Source organism: Cyclopterus lumpus, chromosome 10 (assembly GCF_009769545.1).
Source record: "Cyclopterus lumpus isolate fCycLum1 chromosome 10, fCycLum1.pri, whole genome shotgun sequence".
Classification (NCBI taxonomy): domain Eukaryota; kingdom Metazoa; phylum Chordata; class Actinopteri; order Perciformes; family Cyclopteridae; genus Cyclopterus; species Cyclopterus lumpus.
In genome coordinates this window covers 15,332,502-15,353,802 of record NC_046975.1, presented here as the reverse complement: position 1 = coordinate 15,353,802, position 21,301 = coordinate 15,332,502, and the positions used below count along the sequence as shown (strand labels likewise).

At 43.5% G+C, this 21,301-nt stretch overlaps 1 protein-coding gene across 1 annotated transcript; it reads right to left on the bottom strand.

Annotated features, from left to right (window-relative positions):
• Positions 1-807: 807 nt before the first annotated feature.
• On the bottom strand, positions 808-21,232 carry atg2a (autophagy related 2A). Its single transcript, XM_034544059.1, has 42 exons — positions 20,668-21,232; positions 20,154-20,316; positions 19,334-19,483; positions 19,016-19,118; positions 17,052-17,196; positions 16,572-16,835; positions 16,367-16,466; positions 15,608-15,772; positions 15,103-15,221; positions 14,733-14,811; positions 14,362-14,611; positions 13,954-14,095; positions 13,505-13,603; positions 12,732-12,887; positions 11,683-11,956; positions 11,217-11,289; positions 10,846-11,014; positions 10,626-10,768; positions 10,261-10,373; positions 9,946-10,103; positions 9,671-9,803; positions 9,356-9,540; positions 9,198-9,278; positions 8,520-8,626; positions 8,326-8,418; positions 8,089-8,159; positions 7,587-7,663; positions 6,928-7,098; positions 6,395-6,521; positions 5,778-6,001; positions 5,427-5,656; positions 5,158-5,293; positions 4,442-4,663; positions 4,159-4,260; positions 3,813-3,897; positions 3,465-3,618; positions 2,896-2,965; positions 2,726-2,808; positions 2,452-2,573; positions 2,206-2,360; positions 1,859-2,017; positions 808-1,386 (listed from the first exon to the last, which is right to left on the bottom strand). The coding sequence occupies exons 1-42, from the start codon at positions 20,836-20,838 to the stop codon at positions 1,150-1,152; spliced, it is 6,060 nt and encodes a 2,019-aa protein (XP_034399950.1). The 5' UTR covers positions 20,839-21,232; the 3' UTR covers positions 808-1,149.
• Between the last annotated feature and the right edge of the window lie 69 nt (positions 21,233-21,301).

Here is a 21,301-nt window from a genome sequence, read left to right as displayed (position 1 = left end):
AAAACAAATAAAGAAACATAAAAAAGGCCGAAGCACAAATGAGCTGTAATGCAGAAGGAAGAGCCACTGGCTGACATCTGGACTGTTTACTGCGAGTTGCAGACGTCTGAAGTCCATCTCAGCGAAGCTTTAAAAGAATCCAATGTGCTACAGAGTTTAGAGGCTTCATATAATCTGTATCTCTATTAAGCCAGGAAACCTGCTCTCAGTGAGGTATGTATCCATATGAGCCAGTATGTGTCACACCTGTACAGTAGCAGGGACGGTGCAGGTTTGAGGAAGGCAATACAAACTAGTTAAAAAGGGCAATCTGCAAGGTTTATGGCACGAATAACAGTGCTGAGAGAAGCAGGTGCACAGTTGGATCAAAGCTGAACCAATGAGAAGGTGTTGTGAAGTTGGGTTGAAAACCATCTCGAAGGTGTTAGCAAAGGACACTTCATTTAAATATTCTCCCAGTCTCCACTGTGAGCTTCACTGGACAACCAAGAGAGTCAGTCACACCATGTGTCAGTTCCTCATACACTGCACCCAAAAAAGAAGAAAAACCTGCTTGCAGCTAATGATGGGTGAATTAGACTACTAAGTGAGAAGGTAATTTCACCCTCCTCTGGCTCCTACTTCTTCTCCAAAGATCTTAGAAGAATGTGAAATGGTGGAAGAAATCACTACTTCAAATTAGAATACAGTTTCAAGAAGCACAATTTAGAGTACACAAAGTGCCGCCAGTCGGTGTCTTACTTATGATAACAGAAAACCTTGAGAGTGATGATCCTTGGTTGGATTGAAAATGAAGCCAGTTGAGAGTGACGGTGATATGTTTATACAGACAGTAAGGACAATCTGCAGGCTGGTGTACTGACAGCAGGAGTATGAGGGGAGCTCTTGCTGGATGCAAAACAGAAAGACTAAATCTGGTGAAGTCCATGTATGATGGAGCCACATAAAACACTGGGTGTCAATAACTGCAGTAGTCGTTGCTTTGTTTTTGCATCAGAGCGCACACTGACTCATTAGTCCATACACACATTCAAACCCTGTATTGGCTCCTGTCACTAAGATTTCCCCAAATCATAATTCTCTCTCTCTCTCTCTCTCACACACACACACACACACACACACACACACACACACACACAGAAGTCTTTATCATTCTTGACCATCATCGGTGCGCCACTTCAGGAAGTCCTCCTTCCGGGCGTCTGGTTTGATCTGATTCCGCATGCCACCGAGCAGATTGGAAGTGGCTTCAGAGGCCACTATTAATGGTCGGACCACGGTGGGCGGGATCTGCCGCAGGACACCACCCACAGCGCCGGGCAGACCCTTCTGTTCGTGGCCGCGGGATGCTACATCGCACAAGGTCTGAGCCGTGTCAATCACACCCTGAAGGGCAGAGAGAGTCCAGGGAGTGATTTAGTGTTTCAGTACATTTATGTGCATGCATGCTTTGTCAATTGATCTATGAATCTATAAAACGTCAGAAATAGTTTCAAAGGCCCACAATTCAATTTTACTTTAAAAAATAGATATATTTCCAGTTTAATATAATAGAAGAAAAGCACATTTGAGACACAAATACATTTGAGTCGAGAAGCAAAACATTTCAGCCAGAAGAATTACCTACACAATGAATTGTCAACATTTTTGCAAATACATTTTCAGTCAATTGTCCTAATTAATTTCAGCTCTAAATTAGACAACCTGTTTACATACTATGTGCATCACCACGTATTATGACTTTCCTTTCAACCTCCTGCTCTGTCACACATAGGCTCATGTGACTGATTACTTTTGGATCCTTTGTTCTTTAGAAGGCTCCGTAATCAATTTGGAGAGGGTAAGTTTGGTGACGCACCTCTCTGACGGTGTCGTAAGCCTTGGCCACACCTTCTCGGAGGTCTGCAGGCTGAGCAGCTCTGCGGGGCCGGCTGGAGGGAGCCCGGCCCTCTGTGATGGCAAAGCGGTTCAGGGGTGGAGTTGGAGACAGGATGTCGTACACCGTCTCTGCTGTGGCCTGTAAGAGAAGCAGAGAGACATCAGGCATCGCATACCTGAGGCCCTGCTTATCCTGAAATCCTTCAACAAATTACAAAGAAATGTGCGCTACCTGAAATAAATTCAGGTCGTGGTCTAGATCTATTTTCTGAATAACTTTCATTCACAGTCAAGGCCTGCACTGAAAACCCTTCACAGACAGAGTACCTGTATGGCCTGCACCAGCCTGTTGCTGAGCTCCAGAGCAGCTGAAGCTGTGGAGGTGCCGAATGATGCTGCCCCCCTCTGGAGACCTCTAATAATGCGTCCATCCTTCCTGTACTGCTCTATAGGCAACCAGAACAGATCCCTCACTCCATGAACTGGAGAAACAAAGTGAGATAGGGGTTAAATAAATGAACCAAGAGATCAAATAGGATGTTAAGTTGTGTGTTAGGAGTAGTGTAGACTCACACAGCTGGACAACTGAGTGCATGGGGCCGACACCTCCCAGAAGGCCCGGCAGCTGATTCTTCCTGATGTCAGTCAGCCACTCCGTGACAGCGTACTGGATCACTTTGTCCACTCCGAGGAGACTAGAAAGTGTTTATGAAGACAGATGAAGAAACTCGCAACTGAAAACTGGTTTGCATTTCAAACACGGTGATCTAGTCTCAAATGACGATGCATCTCTTTGCGTCTTAAAAAAAAGAAAGAAATGTGTGCGTATGGAAGTGTGTATGTCTACCCGTTTCTACAGCAGAGCCTCTTCAGCTTCAACTCAGAACAGTTTAATTGGGCTAGACCGATCAGAATCCCTGCAAACGTTCCCTGTGAAACAATTATTAGCTAGATCAAATACACCTACAGATTTTTTTCACATGAGTGTTATGCTGAGCTGTTCGAGTGACCTCTCACCTGTTCAATGACGACATGTTTGCCTTGATAGTCCAGCCAGATAGGCACTTCAGAGGTGAATCGGAACTCCCTGAAAATGTCAGGGGAGGAAAAGAAAGACCATACCGTTAACATTTAAAAATCTTTACTTTTCAGAGAACCTGAACTCAGAACCCGGACATTCCGGAAACCAGACTTTTCGGAAGCCGTAACACGTACATTCCGGATCCCAGACATTCTGAAACCCTGGCATTCCGGAACGGAACACAGACATTCCTGAACAGAGACTTTCTGGAACCCGGATAGGTTCTAAATGTGTTCTAAGTTCAAAGTGGGTTCTATTAAATTTGTAAATTGCTCCGGGATTTAAAGGTTTGATGTTATAGAATAGTGTGATGTCACAATATCTAGTGGTGTGATGAGTCATGACATCATGGAACTCCAAAATATCACAGTTGTGATTATTTTTCCTAACTATATTCCTACAAACACGCGCGATTGTTTGTAACACATTACTTTAATTTTCTGTTAGTTAGTAAAATCAGAATCAGACTTTCACAGAGCATTCTGGAGAGTCGGTGTTCACGTACCGGAAGTAGATTGGCTGGTCGGAGGAAGAGGTAGAGCCAGCCGAGGAGGAGCTCTGCTCGCTGAAGGTAGTTTCCACCGAAGCTGTGAGGTCAGGATCCAGACCAGCAGCTGACTCTGCCTCATCAGAGGCCTTCTGCGAGGTGTCTGCCTTCACTGAACAATAAATGAGAAGAAATATACATAAATGAAATGTATAAATGAATCATGCTGCAGTGTATGCATGACACATTTTGTTTAAAATCTTAATGTGTATGACTTTGACAAAGGCGCTTAACATTAAGTATGAAAGACAACTGATGAAATATGCAGCAAAGAATTTTATACAATCATCCTCTGTGATAGCTCACCTTCAGTTGCAGGGTCCACAGGCAGGTACGGGTTAACAAAGGAAGCTAGATTGCTGAAAAAGTCCTTCAGGAAAAACAGTGCATCCTGAACAAGAGACAGAAAAAAAATCTGCTTAGATATGGAAGTAGTTGCATGTTTTCTCTAATCCGATACCGTTCTAGTGCTAGAAGGAATGTGGTAATTTCTGATTGCCATGTTAATATGAAAAAAAACCTAATTTGAATGCTTCTCAGGACTGAAGTATTCACAGAAAAGCTTTGAGTACTCAAAAAAACATTTTCTATTTCCTTTCAGGCTCTCGCTTTTGGGTGTCACATACTCGACTAATGCTGGATTTGGGGTTACCTGGTCGATGTTAAGTCGAAGAGGTAGCAGGCTGACTCGAAGACAGCACTCGGGTCCACCGAGGCCAGACTCTGGACAAACCTGCAGGGCCTTCACTGTCAGCTACAAAAAGACAAACGCATAATCAATATCATATTCATGAAATAATCAATAATGTGTCTTTAATCAGTTCTCCTGATATAAAAGAAGATTTCTCAGTCAGAAGAATCTGTCATTTAGTAAGTTAATAAATCAAAGTCTCCCTGTGTCTGTCCTCCTCATGCCGCCCTCTCAGCGGTCTCACCATGTTGGAGTGGGCTCGGCGAGGCATGCTCTCGCTCGTGTAGAGGTAGAGGAATTTGTTGATTTGTGAGGAGGCCAGTCGGTCTCGAACCTCCAGCTCCTGGACAATGAACACCTGCCTGGAGAGAGGCAGCTCGCCACCAGGACCAACCCCAACTGACACCGGCCCCTCTACATCCGGCCCCGCTACTGCCACCGCATAGGACTCGTGCTGGAAGGACACCTGGATGACGCAATGACAAAACAGGGGGAATGTGTTGAAAAATATGGTGTGTGAATATGTTTAGGGTGGTTCTGGTCAAGCTGTTAATTGACTGGGAAAATTGAAGCAGTACAGTTTTGTTTCAAGTTCTAAGTTGAATTTAAACTACAAATTTGACTTTTTGCTGCTTCTTTTGTCACAAGTTAGACGAGAAGATCAATATCACTTAAATATCTGTAAGATATATAAGTGGAGCCAGCAACTAGTTAGTTTAGCTCGGCATTAAGACTGGAAACAAAGGGAAACAGCGAGTCTGACTCTGTCCAAAGGTAACACAATCTGCCGATGTGAGTCGTATTGATATTGTCCAAAAAGAAGCGAATAAACTTATTTATTCCCAAGTAAGTTCTTTGTCAAATACCTTCATTATTTGCAACAGAAATCTATATTAAGATAAACTAACTGACAACCACTTCTAGTCTTAGTTTCTATACTGTATGTACACATATATATACCTTGGTTAGCTGGATCTCCATCAGCAGTGTGTGCTGGCGCCCGCTGCCTCCAGCCCAGCGCCAGGAGTTTTGGGGACGAGAAGGCGCGACAGAACGAGAAGGGGACCCACGAACACCAACAGGGACTGAACGACCTCTATAGAAAGGGGGTCAGAGATAGTGAACGGTTAAAACAAAGATGATGCACACAAGTGAAAGATTCTCATGACCATTGATGAACATACTGTATGAGAAACAACTACATTTCTGTTGCCTGTTGTGTTTGTTACCGGTTTGTGTGCTGGGCATGTATGGACATAGGCTTGCCACCAAAGTCCTTGCCCCCATAGAGATGCCAGACCACAGAGATCTCCCGCAGAACCACCCTGCTCTGGGGCACTGGGAAGCGGCTGGGGGCTCTGAGCAGGTCTGAGCTGCCTCGAGGTCTGGAGAAGTGACTCTCCTTCACCTTGATGGGGCCCTGAGACAACACCGTCACCACGGGCTCCCCGTCCCTGGGCTGTAACAAATCCCACATGTGGACATTTTGCGAGTAAGCATACACATTGTCATTCTTAGAAGGAGCTATGCAATGAGGAAGTGAGCCAATGGGGGACATAAAAGAAAGCAGAGAGACTCACGGGAATGCCCATCCCAGGAGCCTCCAAGATGCAAAAGTCGTCGTTGTCAGTGGAGCCCTCAGAGCCTTCATCCGACATCATATCTGCCTGTGCCTCCGTTGCTGTGACAACCAGTCCGTCAAGCTCAGAGTCCTCCCCCTGCAGCACGGAGGGTATGCGCTTCGAAGCTTCACCAGGGAACAAATAGACAGAGACAGGCGAGCCTCTCGGCATGGAAGGTGAACCTGGCCAAAAACAAGCATAGATTTGTGGGATATGTATATGCACACATATATATGACTATGACTAAAAAACTCCTGAGCACATGTGTATGATGCATACAGATAGGATTTTACACCACTGTTATTACATCATATTTGTTTGTTGCATCAGTGAAATCCAGAACTGATGGCTGAGTTTTATGTTTTTCTTCCTTAAAGTTCAGTTCATTCAGTCAAAGCGTGACATCACACACCACCGTTTTGTATCCCTTATGGAAACCAATTTGAATGCATCCACCCACAATCCTCCTCCCATATACAAGGATACTTGTATATAAGGACACTTGTATATAGGATTATACTGCGCCGTATCCTGTTTGGATGTTGAGTTGCCTAAAAAGAGAAACTCTTCTGTACCTGGATCCGAACTTTCTTCTCGCTGGCTCTTCTCTGTGTCAATTAAGGCATCGGCCAGGTCATACTGGTTGATCTCAGCGGTTTCAGCTGGAAGGCAGGGCAGCACCGACGCAGGACTTTCTGAGAGCTAACAAGACAGAATATTATAGTAGAACATGAAACAATGATATGGCATCTTTATACCACTTTTCAACACTTACAATTTTACTGATGATATATGTATACACTTCATTAGCATTTTCTTCTTCATTTTGTACTTTTACTACCTCTATTTCTGTAAACAAAGCTTATTGTATGTCTGTCGATCCCTCCCATTTTGCTCTTGGCTTTCTATATTTTTTTCCAGGTTAAACTTCTTTTTGCTGTGGATAAAAAAAGCAAACCAAAGATCTAAGGATATAACCAACGGAGTGTAAAACCATCTGAAAAACTCAATCTCAGTATAAATAAAATTTACTTGAAGTGTTTAACTAGTCTGAGGCCATTATTAAGTTGTTATCAATTCATAATTTAAATTCTCCAGTTGGTCTTACTGGTAATTTCTGGCCGGCAATTTCCGTGGGTGAGGTGTGTCGCGGAGGGGGGTGCAGGTCGCCCTGGGAGACGACGTACTGCAGCAGATTAACCAGGGCAGCGCAGGAATCTGCACAGGTATGAAGGTGAACCACATTGTTGGAGCAACGGAGCTCAAAGAGAGGCTGAGACTGGAGAACAAAGAGTGGAAACAATGAAGGCACATTTGAATTAAGAACAGGAGAATCAATCAAGGTGGTGATAGAGAGATCCGTTATGCAGGAGGGAGGAACTAAAACTAAATAATGAACAACACTCCTGAATGCTATCAACTAAGAAAAGATGAGACCAAGGAAATGCAAATACAAAACATTGTTACATAACGGACTATAAACTGAACTTCCTCACATGTGGACACCTTGTGACTGATTGGTTGAACGGCCGGCTGCATCATGTTTACTGTTGCCGGTTTGTTTTTGGTTCCACGTCCAACTGAAAAGTAATCCTAGTCTTTTTGTCTGAAGCTGTGATTATAGTGAAACTTCATTATGGTAAAACAAATATTTATAAACTGTGCTGGTTAGTAAATCCAACTAAATTATAATGTTGTGTTTACGTTCACATGTTCCCTGGCAGGGATGGTCTGTCTGCTTCATGAGAACAGACGGCGAGCACTCACCAGCTTTCCGTGATCGCTGCCTTTCCATGTGGTGATGGCGAGCTCCAGCAGGTCAATGTCCAGAACACACACATAGTCTGTGTGACGCAAAGACACACGGTGGGTTTTATTAGAGTACAGCTCATTTTGACATTGATTATATTTTTAAGTTGCTAATATTACAACTGTATTATCCCTCAATATAAGACATCAGTGATTGTAAGATGACCTCTTTTTCAAACACCTGTTTTGGAAATAATGTTCTGATGCTCGGTTATTAATCACACTAGTCCTGTTCAGAAAGTTTCCCTCGTCCATGGGTAAGGTAACAAACATCCTGACACTTTTGTTTTCACTTATTAGGAATTTAATTTCAACATGTTACATGAACAGACAAACTCCTCCAAGTGGTTGCCGAATAACTCGCAATATAAACAGACATGGAAAAAACTCACTAGCCTCACTCTCTGTAGAGAAAAAGAGTATTTTCTACAACTTAACATGTAAACTTCATGCGTCTTACCTCTCCTCAAGTCCACGGTGTCAGTCTCACATTTGTCAGAGAGGTAGAGAGCAGAGTCATCCAAGATGAATCTGACCGCAACATAACAAAAACACAACTTAGCCAAAGATCTTACACCTACATTACATTTCAGAAATATTTGCAGTGCTCATGATTGTTTCAACGTGTAATATTAGGATTTGGATTATTGTTGTATTTAATGGACAATCTTCATATTTAGTTAGTGGTGAAGTGTACCTCAGGTGGAAGGTGGCGGTGTCTACAATGATATTACTAGACAGAGAGAAGGACTCTGCTGTGAACAACACACGCAGTGGTAGATACAGAGGTCTGCAAACAGAAAAACAGAAGATGAGGGTGGGAAAAAAAAAAGAGAAAAGTATAATATAAATATAAATTTACCACACTTGTTTTGTGGCTGTAGTATATACCTGTAGTCGACAGCACAGGTAGCGAGGTGTGTGTGGAGGACAGTGATGACGGCAGGTGCTGTGTATCCCAGAATGGGATCATCAATCACATCCAGGAAGTCAACCAGCTGGAACAAACAAACAAACAAACTCAGCTGGCAACCATTTCATATTCTTCCACCAAAATGTATTTCAGTGTGGAACGAGGTTTCTATTTTTCTGCACAACACAAATGGTTTAACTGGAAAAGAAAACAGAACAAATTGCGATTGCCCTAATACTAACATTGGTTACATGTTAATAATAACATTTGTTGTTTTAAATCAAACTTAACCAGCTAAAATGTAGTTATATACAGTAAACTGCACAATATCTTCCTACTCCACTGCACTCTGGTCCATTGATACTACAGAGATCTCTCTCTTGTACTCCACATTCACACACTTCTATTTATGCTTGAAGGAAGAATGTCAAAATGTTGTTCTAGAGAGAGAACGCATTTTCTGAAGTCAAGTGAAGCATGACATTGAAATGCCTAGAGTTTGAATAATAAATAGGACTAGAAATGCACAATAGTTTGGCAGTAAGAGTTAAAGTGTAAGGAAATCTAGGAGAAATGTTTCCTGACACGGAGGAAGAGAGAAGACTCCAATCTAAAAGAAGACTTGTTTCTTTTTGCTTCCTTGTACTGCTTCTCACCTGCTCATGCCAGCTGTGATTAGTCTGCGTCACATAATGTCGCATGGTGGCACCTTGAAGTCGAAGGGCAACTAGGAACTCCTTCAACGAGAGACAGAAACAAACATTGTTTAATGACTTGCACCGGCAGCAAAATCAGGCGTTTGAGGAGGACGTACCTTGACACTCCTCTGTGGGTCCAGTGTGATTTTGATGGCTGTGGACAACATCTGTAGCTCCCCCTCCTTGCCGCTCACACTGCTCACACCCACCTCTGTAGGGTAGATGGTCAAGTCCAAGTGCTTCGGTGGAGTGAAGTTAGGCATCTCCAACCGCTGTGGGATGGGTGTGTCTTTCACTAGTGCTGTGGTGGAGAAGTCAGAAGAGATGATGTCCCAGAACAACCATTAACATTTTCTATTTAGCGTTAAATCTACTTCATTAATTTTAAAAAGGGAAATATGAACTATGTTGCAATTAAAATGAGACTGTACCTCGATGGTAGAGCTCCACTCGCCTGCTCTCTATACACAGGAAATTGAGATTGGGGTCGTTCTGATGCTGTGCCACACTGAATATCTTCCCCCCTTCTAGGTCGAGTACAATTTCCCCGTGACTCTGGTCCTCCTGAATCAATGTGATGAAACCGGAATGGTTAAGAAACACAAACATTACTGGATAAAAATGGATACAGGTTCAATAATTGGCTCAAGCCAGAGCTGTTCTTAAGTCTTTTGAACCAAGTCACGCCTCTGGTCACATGGCTCACCTTCTTGTCTGTTCTGGCTTGGAGGCGGCCTTTGCCGATAACCACAGTGAGGGAGAGGAGGCTGAGGTTGTGATTGGGGCGGGGAGCTGACTGTTGTGTCTTTCCAGATGATTCACTGGCCAAGTAGAAGTGAGGCTCGTCCTCTTCTGAATCAGAGTCTGCGTGATTTGTTTGATTTCATTCATTAATGGAGAAAGAATCATCTTGATATAACACACTCAAAACCTGCTTGATTAATAAAATATGTTTTAGCAGGCTAGTTGCTTTTATAAATACTAGATCTACATGTTTTTCCACTAAGACAGTCAAACTCACCTAGTCTAAAGGCCGATTTGCAGAGCTGGAACTCGTCGTGGTGATGGCGACTGTGGTCGGGGCTGTGGGCTGAGGGGGGAGGAGGCTCCCACATCAACAGATCATTATTGATCCTTTGGGACAAAAGGGTGGGTGAGGAAGATTAATGTTACTCCAGAGACAGGATTTAAGACCAATATATAGACAAAAAATAGGAACAAAGCTGTAAGAGGGTTTTTCAGAGACCATGTCTGAGAGTGAACTCGCTGTACAATAAAAAACATTTGACTAATGAGAATTTCAGACATCTTCCAATTTTTTTAGGGGATACCTGGATAATGTTATCTTGGAAAAGAGCCTTCCCACCTGTGCTTCTGTTAATGTACCTGTTGTAGAAGCTCTGGAAGGCCTGTTTGCTGGGAAGGAGGATGTAGGCCAGCGGCAGGTTGATGTCCACCGCACACTGACACTGAGCGACACACTGCGCCTGAAACTGACGCATCTCCTCTGGGTCGGCTGGAATTACCATCTACAACAAGAAAGGAGGAGGGATGAGTTTGGTCTGGAATCTTGATCAGATGGATGATGAATTGTATGTCAGCGCACCTCCTCAGTCTCAAACATGGTGCGGTTGGAGGAGAATGGGGAGCTGGTCTTGTCGTTGAGTTCACAGTGACTTTCAAAGAAGGCGGACCCCAGGTCCCTGATGAGGTTCATCCCATCCAGACCTGCAGCCGGGCCCTGAGTCTCACCTCCACGCACACACACGGATATCCTGCTCACAGAAACAGAAAGAAAAGTAATACTGGCTTGTGGTAGAGTACAGTATAACAATATCTTTTGTCTCATTTCATGAGCAAGAACGACTGCATTTAGATTCCAACTTTGTCTTTGAGAGCTTCGATACTGTAATGTGCTAATTTCAAGCAGATTGTAAATTATAGATTGAAATATTCTCATAAATCACCACTACTAACCTCGGCAGAGAGTCGCGGTTCTTCTTTACTCTGATACAGGGGAAAGAGCCGCCCTCCCAGCCCTCGTAAGACCCTGGAGAGACACAACAGGTCTGCTTCATATAGAGATACAGATAAAACATTATAACTGCATATAAGAGTTGCTTTTCCATCTTTTAACAATAAATTGTGTTCTACAGGACTAAATGCAACAGCAAATTCTAACTCACATTTGTATAGATCCATTCTTATGAATGGCAGTAATGGTAAAATCAATGCCGTTTAAACAAGCAACAAATGCTTTAAAAAATAAATAAACCAGATGCTAATTCAAGTGCGTAGTTTGGATGTTCTGAATTGGGGTTGTATGAGGTGCTCGTCCAATTTACAGTTTTTATCTATGGCTTTAACTTGCCGTCAGACAGCCCTTCAGACGCGATACTGAAACAAACAAACAGTTACTGTTTAGGGTTGTGTGGGTTCCCACCATGCAGGTCGGTGAAGGAGGCCTCCAGCAGCTGGGTAAGACAGGGAGCCCACGGCTGTCCCGGAGCAGTCTGCTCGCTCTGGAGGTCCGGGGCCTCCTGGTGCTTCAGCTCCAGCTGACACAGCTCAAGCACCAGGGTCTCCTGCCGCACTGCCCTCTGGGTCGGCGGTCGGCGCTTAGGGAGGGGCCGCAGGTCAGGTATGGGGAAACGAAGCCTGAGGGTGGCGTGAGGGGAGAGGAGGGTGAAGGAGGAGCACAGCTCGCTGCTCTGGGTCTGAGGAGAGAAAGTGAGATGGATGGATTTTAGGAGCCGATTCAGTCACAGAGTTGCAGACAGTAGTCAGTTGTATTCGTCACTCTTGAAGCTCTACTAGCTGCTTAGGGGCAATCGGAAAACTATTGAAAAAGTTCTTATTTATTGTAGAGGCTCAAACCTTAACCAACTTTAAGGTTTGAGCCACTAGGTGGGCGAATCGGGAGAACATGTCTAGACGCGCGCTACACCACAAACAATTCCAATGTCCAGGCGATGTGTATCTTTTTACCTTTTATTCCGTGATAAAACATTACCGACTTGACACAAGCACGGTCAAAAACTACGGTGCTTCCCATCCATTAACACACCTGTTCCCATTACCTGGCACTTCCTTATATGCCCTCCCCAAGTGAATGTGACACCCTGTGCTCAAACAAAGGAACTACATGTCCCCATCCACCCAGTGCTTCCCCAAAACAACAAACCCCATTTTGGCTCCAACATTTATTATTAATTTTGTTCATGTATGCATGTGTCAGTACAAATGTGATTGGTTAAATGAGATTACCTTTTAAAGCTTATTCCAAAAAAGATTTGTCTATTTTCCATATCCCATTGTGTGGCTGTGAAAGAGGTTTGATGCATCTCTTCTAGACGCAGTGTTTTCTGGCATGTGTTTATTAGGTTACGGACTATTGCATTTGATAGCAGATCTACGATGTTGAGGGATTGTTATTTGTAATAAGGTCTTTAAGATGATTAAATAAATGTATGTGGGTTTGCAGGTTTCCACCTGCATGAGTCCAGGTCCAGCAGTATGTGTGGGACAGTGGCTGAAGGCTTTGCTCAACTTCCCAAGGCGACCGAGGATGTCCAGGTCCAGCTCAGTGCTCAGCTCTGCCAGCTCCACCCGCACTACACTGTCCCGCCGCACCACCCGCTGCTTACCCTGCACACATACACGTTAAAGGATAGAGTGATATATCTGTTAACGTCATACTCCAGAAAGATAGTTATTTTTGATACTACAGAAGTATTAACCTGATAAACTGTTTGAATACATCTAATTAGAAGTATGAACTTCCTCATTTAAAAAAAAAATAATACTCTCATCCATGCCATACGCACCAATGCAGCCCAAATTAGCAAAACATTTTAAATACTTTTTTTAAGTCCCCATTGATGCATAAGAGATAAGACATTTAATACTGACAAATATTATAAAATATAGGTTTTTGGAAAGATATTTCCAAAAAGTTTAAAATACACAATCAACATTACATTATAAAAATATCATGTTACTTTCTAACTACAAGAGTATCATGAGAAAACATGTTGACGTGTTCATCTTATTTAGAGTTTTTTTCTGTTGTCTTTAATGACTCAATCAATCCAGTGTCTTTCCGCGGTTGAAACATTGTTAGTGCAGCACATGTCCACTGAAATGTAAGGCACTTCCTATTAAAACAAATCTAAAGTAAATCAAAACAAATACCATTTATTGTAAATCTGAAAAGCTTTGCAGGCACATATCAAGTCAGAGTGTGTGTTTGTATAAATGCGTACTTTACGCAGGTGTTTTTCGGTGAGGCTGTAGTGTAGTTGGGCACATGGTCTGGATGCAGCTCCAACTGTGAACAGACCAGCTTTCTGGAACTGAAGCAACTGGAAGAAGACACACAAAGAGACACAGTGTTCTCAAGTCCTCCTCATCAGCTTGAAAAGAGAACAAACCTAAACTACTTTTAGATAACAGGTGGAAGTTTAGTTGGAAGTAACTTCAGTCTGAAAAATCGTATCACGTCAAAATTCCAAGTGATTTATTATGGTCTTTCCAACATGACAATTATCACGACTCAATGCACAGCTGTGACTTACTCAGATGTTAGATCTTATAATGACCGCATGTGATCACTTACTGTTTGATATTGTTCACATTGAAAATACAATGACGAAGATGTAAAGTGTGAACACAGCCACAAGGTGAGCTTCAGGCAGACAAAGAGATGTTCTACCTCACTGTACTGAGGCTTTCCGTCCTCCCAGAGGCTCTCTAACATTTCCAGTCTGCTGAAGGAAAGGTCAGAGGTCATGGCCCGACTGTGGCGTCTTCCGCTCCGCATCTCACAAGCAACCTGTACTGCTGCTCCGGTCACTCTGAGAGAGACAGAGTGAAACAGGACAAACGAGAATTAGAAGAAGAAAACATTTGCAATATAGCGGGCTGCAAGTTACACGCTACAAACCCATCAGACATGCAACACATTCCTCAAACCTCCAGGCTATCCAACTTCATCACTGTTTATCGTATTTCAGAAAGTATTTGTTGTAATTTAGAAGCTTATTGAGAAAGGGAAGTTTGACAGTATCGTCAACTGAATCTTCTATGAACTTCCACAAAATATGCATCTGTGTTTCTCTACCTGAGGTGGGAGTGTGGGCAGGCTTTGGCAAAGCCGCCTCTCAGATGGTGAAAGTCTCGCTCACTAAACATGCTGTCCTTGAAGAAGGCCAGCTCCCGGAAGAACACCTGAGACACCTGAGCCAATGAAGAGGCGCCGTCAAGCTTAGAGGGCGGGTCCTCCTGCAGAAGGGTTAGGGTGAGCCCGCCAAGAGTCAGACGCAACAAAGCATCAGGTTTCAGCTGCTCGGCCTGGCCGCTGTGTGAACGTCCTGCAAAGAAGAGGATGACCGTTCAGTTTTCGTAGTTTTTTAAGGACACACTTCTGTGGGAAAATTCTGGCAAGAAGGTCAAACACTTGTGTAAAGTGGAAAGAAAGTGCAGTGATTTTACCTCTGGTCCGGCTGCTTGTCTGGGGGAGACTCGACAGACAACCCGCTCCAGGATACCTCCTAGGACCGTTCACCATGCCCTGGCAGGGAATATTCAAGTGGATATCAGACTACTTGTGATTTGATGGTACATTTACAACTTCCAGTAATATTGATAATTTAAGCTTATTAATCTAATCATGATCTTTTTAAGGCCATCTGCCAAATGCGCGCACACACACACACACACACACACACACACACACACACACACACACACACACACACACACACACACACACACACACACACACACACACACACACACACACACACACACACACACACACACACACACACACACACACACACACACACACACACACACACACCTGTGTGAAGCTGGCCAGACTGTGTGTGGAGGACTCCATATCACTGTCTGACAACTCGCTGCCAGAGCGCACAGATGTCCCGCTACTGGTCATTCCAGGACCCATGGAGAAAAACATTTCTGCAGGTAATAACAACAATACATTTTATGTGTTAAATACTGCAATGTCGCAAACTTCAGGGAACGTTGCTGCAAGATCCGCACTCTTCATATTTATCATTTTGAGGTTCACACCAAGGTTTCTCATTGAACCGACAGCCCAAAACAACCTGTGTCTTTGCATTTCATACAGCCTGCCTTAAGGCAGATTCCCTATACATTTGTATTAATAATGCTGTATACCTACATATTATACTGTATGAATGCTGGATGTATATTTTAAAAGAGGGGACATTTCTACCCACAGGCTGACATGGTTGCAAACTACATGGTCTTAGGAGCAGCCCGCTGAGGTTGTGATGCATCTCAGACAGACCTTATAACGGGACCTTAGCTGCCATATGTACCTCCATTCTCCAGGCCGGTGATGAAGGGCTCCAGGTCGGGCTCAGTTTCCCACTCCCTGTCTCTGGGACTGGAGCCCAGCTGTTTACTGAGGTCATCCTCAATCATACGCAGGTCGTCTGAGTCCAACGGACGACTGAGGGCTCCGCCACACTTAGTCTCGATCTCTGGTGAGAGAAGAAGGAGAAACAGATTCATGAATGCGTTTGTGAGAACGAAAGAGATTGAGGTTGAGTGTGACCTAACATTTATGAGGCATTAACATAAGTCTGTGACCTTACCCTCTTGCTCAGAGGAGACAACACAGGCTTATTGTCTGGGTTATATATTAAGTATTGCTCAAGTCTGAAGGCACCCGATTACCTCATGGTTACTAGACACAGAAGGAGTAATGCATTTCGTAGTAGATTTGTGGTGTTATTTTGTGGGAGCATGCATGAATTTAAATATCATTTGTACATTTTACTCACCATCAAGATGGAGGAACAAGTATTTGCTATACCAGAAAACTAATCTGAATACTAAAGTGGATTTCATTATAATGTTTTTATGTTATCATAACAGGCCCCACTAAATATGACTATCTTGTTTCATGTCATAATCACCATGTCACATTAAATGTAATGCGACCTGTAATGCAAATCGGATCCAGGAGCCATTAAAGCATCACATTGTGACCACACACAGCATTTAATGGCAAGAGTCAGGTTTAACCCGGGTGATTGGTGCATGTTTATCACAATGGCTGTGTTTTACTGTACCAGTGTCTATGCAGAGGGCCGACAGCAGGTCTGTCAGATGGGTTATTTGATCCGGAGACAGCAGCATGTGGACACAGCCCACCTTCCCATCCAACTCCAACTGACCAACAGAGAAAGAGAGACAAGATACAGAAGTTAATATGACCGTTGCATTTACTAATCCTTCAGGATGTTACAGTATGCAGACACACACAACCGCACACACCTTTGGTCCAGGCAGCATGTCGTTCTGTTTGATTTTGACGGTGGTCTCAATGAAACCGGGACAGCTTCCTATAAGCAGTGGCTGAGCTGGAGGGCAAGGAGGGGATGTCAAAGGCTTTGGCTCTTCATCCTCCTCATCTTGTTGTTGTTGTTTTTCTTCTTCTTCTTCTTCTTCTTCTTCCTCCTCCTCCTCCTCCTCCTCCTCTTCCTCCTCCTCTTCTTCACTAGCCATGGCTGATTCAGGGTGTTCCTTCTCATGAGGACCCTAAGAAATGAGATATCTATGAGCATATCCACATGGACTGCTCATACTGTGAATGCGGTGACATGTTTTTTAAATGTATTCTTTGTTTTTAGTTAGCTTAATCTTTTATGATCCTGGTAATAAGTGAATACATAAAAAGGTGAATAAATAATTGATATACATTAAAGAATAGATACAAAAATTACACATGAAGAAGAGCTGTTAAGTCTCCATCACCTGCGCTGTGCCGTTGCTGTCGTAGAACAGCTGAACGGCGCTCAGCTGGAGGATCTTGTGCAGGAAGGAGGGCGGCTGGTGGATGTCAACAGGCACGGCGGTCTGGCTGGCTGGATCCCTCACGGCCTCGTCAAAGTACTCCAGCCTGGAGAACGTGCGAACACACTCATTATTTCGTTACATGACAGAACGCAAACAAATTGGTTTACGGTAATGTGATTTATATTATGAGAAACAGGACCATTGTAAGGCCATGGTTTAAAAATGAATATACCTGACAAAAAAATATTGATCGGCACAAGTGGCACTTGATATTTTGTTGTTGTGTTGCTGAAGTACAGTTCGGCTCTCAGTACGTTGCTCTCATATGATTAAATAGCAACCTGTTTAATAAACTCTACCCATTAAACCTGCTTCACAGGACTCAAATCAGTTGTTCTGTTAAAAACCAAGCATTTGAGATGACAGGGCCTTCTGGTCACTGACCCCAGACCAACACAGCCATCCTGAACAGCTTTGTCTATAAGCCACACAAACACAGGGTTCAACAGTGTCGCAGTAATACACAATAGAACATGGCAAGACAGTCATGGGACATGTGGTACCAGTGGAAATACACACAGAAAACCAGTAGTGGCTACCTGGCAATTAATCAAATAAGTGGGTAGTTGGGGGTGATAGCAAATATGCTCTTAACTTGCAATTTTAGTCTTAATAATACTGTCACATGAGCAATATTTGGCCATTTGATTTGGGACCTGATCACTGCAGTTGAAAATTGAGTAAAGTACTTCATTTTCAATCATTGAGAACACAATTGCTTTCAATGAATGATTGCACAAGTTGCACAATATTCATTGTGCACGTTTATAACTGAGCAGGGGCCTTTTCTCCTGTTGAGCAGGAAGAAGGTGAAATCTAATTATTGGCTTCCGTTTTACTTCCCCTCTCCTCCGACTGCAACACAAGTGCTGATGTGGAAGAGTTGCACTATTACTGATCACAGACATGTGTGCTCCCGCCTGTGAGTGATACAACAAGAAGAAGAAAAAAAGAATTGGAGCTTTTGGTAAAAAATCTGGACGCTTTTATTTGTATGACAGAAACGATTTAGAAAGTTATGCAGAGTACTATGTTTGAGCTCTTCTTTGTTTGAATCAACAGTCTTTCAGCTCCAGTATGTTTCATTGCTCAACAAGATCTGTGCTACACTTTTATGTCTTTATGACCATGGCCCATTTATAAGAACACTTGCTCAAACTTGTACTTTAACGAAAAGGCCCTTCTCACTTGTTTTAACACGGAATTAATGAGGAAAGTTGTTTTGTTTTCAGAAGTGAGAATGAAGGATGCACCAATACAAACATATACAGTGTATGCATCCCAATGTTGCAACTTTATAAAAAAAAAAAAAACTCAACCCCCCTGTTTTTGCTCTGATCAGGCCTCAAAAGACACAAAAAAAACCATGTCTTTACTAAAGGAAACTGAGTAGAAATGAAGATAAGATGATGCTATTTCTTAAGATCCCAGTTATACCAGGAAGCTCTGGCAATGATTGAAGTAGCTTTGTAGCTCAGTAACTTGGTGTACACTATGTTATTTTGGAGAACAAATTAAGGGAGTCTTCTGAGCTGAACCTAACTAATCTTCCATGTAATTTCTCAAGCATTAAAAGACACTTAAAAAAGGTCAACTTTTCTATAAATATCATCCCCAAATGACCTGTAGAACTGACCTCTGACATTGCATTACAAAATGCACCAATATATAGTCTATGTCAGCATGTTTCAGCAGAAAAACAGTACCATAAGTAATGTGTTCTGGATGTTCCCATTACTATTTTGAAATGAAAGAAATAACACACAAAGGACAAACATCATGAAGGAGGAGCAATAATCAATAAAATACTCTTCTGGTTCTCCTTTGCAGCTCATTTCGTTAAAGTGAAAAGGCAGACATACCGTTTGATGTGCACCTCTAAGGCAACGCCTGTTTCCAGGTCCAGGGGCTGGTGCTCGATGCGAACGATAGTGTCTATGAAGGTGACTTTAATACGACGAAGGACTGCAAACACAGATGAGATGAGAGACATGCAAAGGTTCATCAGCACTGACCTTTCAAATCATCTCTTCTTAGTGTCTGTTCAGATTGAGTTTTTAATTGGGGACATATTCTCAGTAATACTGTAAGAGTGCACATTATTACTGGAGGAAACTGACATATGTATGTTCCCCCTGTGAGCTCTTCACAAAGAGAGGACACACACAGCTTCGACTCACCTGTCTCAATGGTTTGTGCAAACATCTCAAGCCCTTCCAGCTGGGCAGGCGGCTCCTCGGACGCTTCAGGGGGGTCCTTCAGGCACTCCTGAGCCAGCTGCATGCTGGAGGTCATGCTTGATGACCAGCCTTGGGAGTCCCAACCCCCACCTGAGTGCGAACAAAATCACATGGAACTCAGACATAGTGTAAGTGAGTCTGTGTGCAGACTGTATATACGTGCACTGTAAAGATTAGTAAACTCCTTAAAACAGAACTTGAAATGAACTCTTTACACATCGAGATCCAAGTTGCACCTCCTGAGCTTTCTGTCAAACGTTGATAAATAGATTGTCAGGAGATTAATCAATTATTAAAATAGCTTGATGAAGTATTGTTTTGGTTCTTTTTTTAAGATAAATTGCACACAAAAAATCCAATAATAAAAATCCAAGAATTCCAATTACTCAAATGTAAGGATTTGCTTATGTTTTCCCTCATGACAGTTAAGTTACTTTTTAGAAGGTTGCTCCAACAAAACCACTGACTTGATCGCCATCCCTTTGCATTATTTTCTGACATTTAATTAAGGAAGAAAAACATGCATCGTTATATATTTAGAAAATAATCAGCAGTGTTAGAGCATTTAAAGTCTTGTCGTGAAATGATTTTGCCTTGATCCTCACAAACATTCTGATGACACGTAACCATCGTCTGTATAACAACCATACTTGTCGAACTGAGACTAAATCAGCAGATCTCATAACCCCTCACTCAACCTGTGGCTGCCTGATTGGCGTTTAGTGTCCCAAGTGGAAGACTTGTTTTCAAGGAAACTTACTGGTTCGGTACTTGGGTCGACATGTTATCTGAAGACCAGACACTTCTAAGGTGCAGTGATCTGTCAGGAGAGCTTGCCAGGGGATGGTCACTACTATGCTGCTCACAAAGCCATCCACTATCTCCAGAGGAGCCCCAAGAGTCTCCAACAGCTCGTTGACCGCCTGGAGGAGAGAGGAAGCAGTCAATAAGAAATGTAAATAACTGTTTTCCTATTGTATCATCACTCCGTGTGAAGACTTATGAGGCAAAGGAAGAGGGGGATATATACTGCATCTATTCTGAGTGTTAAGACACTGTGGAAAGGTGCCGTTAATCTAGTCAGGTTATGTGATGCGTTTCCTACAAATGCAATTCCTCGAAATTATGTGAGCCCGGCTCGGAACATGACTTTGGAGATTGTTGTTGAACTCGAGTGCGAGTTGCGAAACAGTCAAGGGTGCACGAGCCCGACAAAAACACAGTGTGGCTCGTGGCGCGGCGTTGACAGCTATAGCCATCTGATAAAAACTCACCCAGACATCGAGGTTGATTTCCTTGATGACACCGCTGCCGTTGTAGAGGTCCAGGCCGAGCTGGTCCAGGCTCAGTCGTTCCTGCAGAAAGTGGCCGAGGTAGTGCTGTAAGAGGTACCGACAGGCCCGCTTCTTGATTGAGCCCGGCCAGGGGAAAAGCCAGCGAGACATGGGGCCAGAGGGAGCGGGGCGAGGGAGCGAAGAGGTGGCGGAGGAGAACGAGTGAGACTACCGTCCGCTGGCAACTGCATAACAGAGTAACACGCAGTGTGCCAGACCAGGGAATGAGCCACGGCTAGCTGCAGGGGGCTAAGGAAGGGGCAGACCGCAACTGTAGTTCTCCCTGAGACTTGACACAAACACTCCGAAATCCTTTGTCAGGACCGACGAGACTCCCCCGCTCCGCGACGAGACGCTACTCCAACCGTTTCTGGCCGCCTCGGCTCATATTTTCCCTGCATTTGTTTCAAACTGGAGCCGCAGGTTCTGTTGGTGCATATATCTTGTTTCGGGGTTGTTTATTGTTATCGTACGCCAACTGATGGTATGGCGAACGTACGTGCGTCACGTGTCATCGTGACGACAGACAAATACCCCGGAAGAGAGACACGACACCACCCGAGCGCCATCTTTG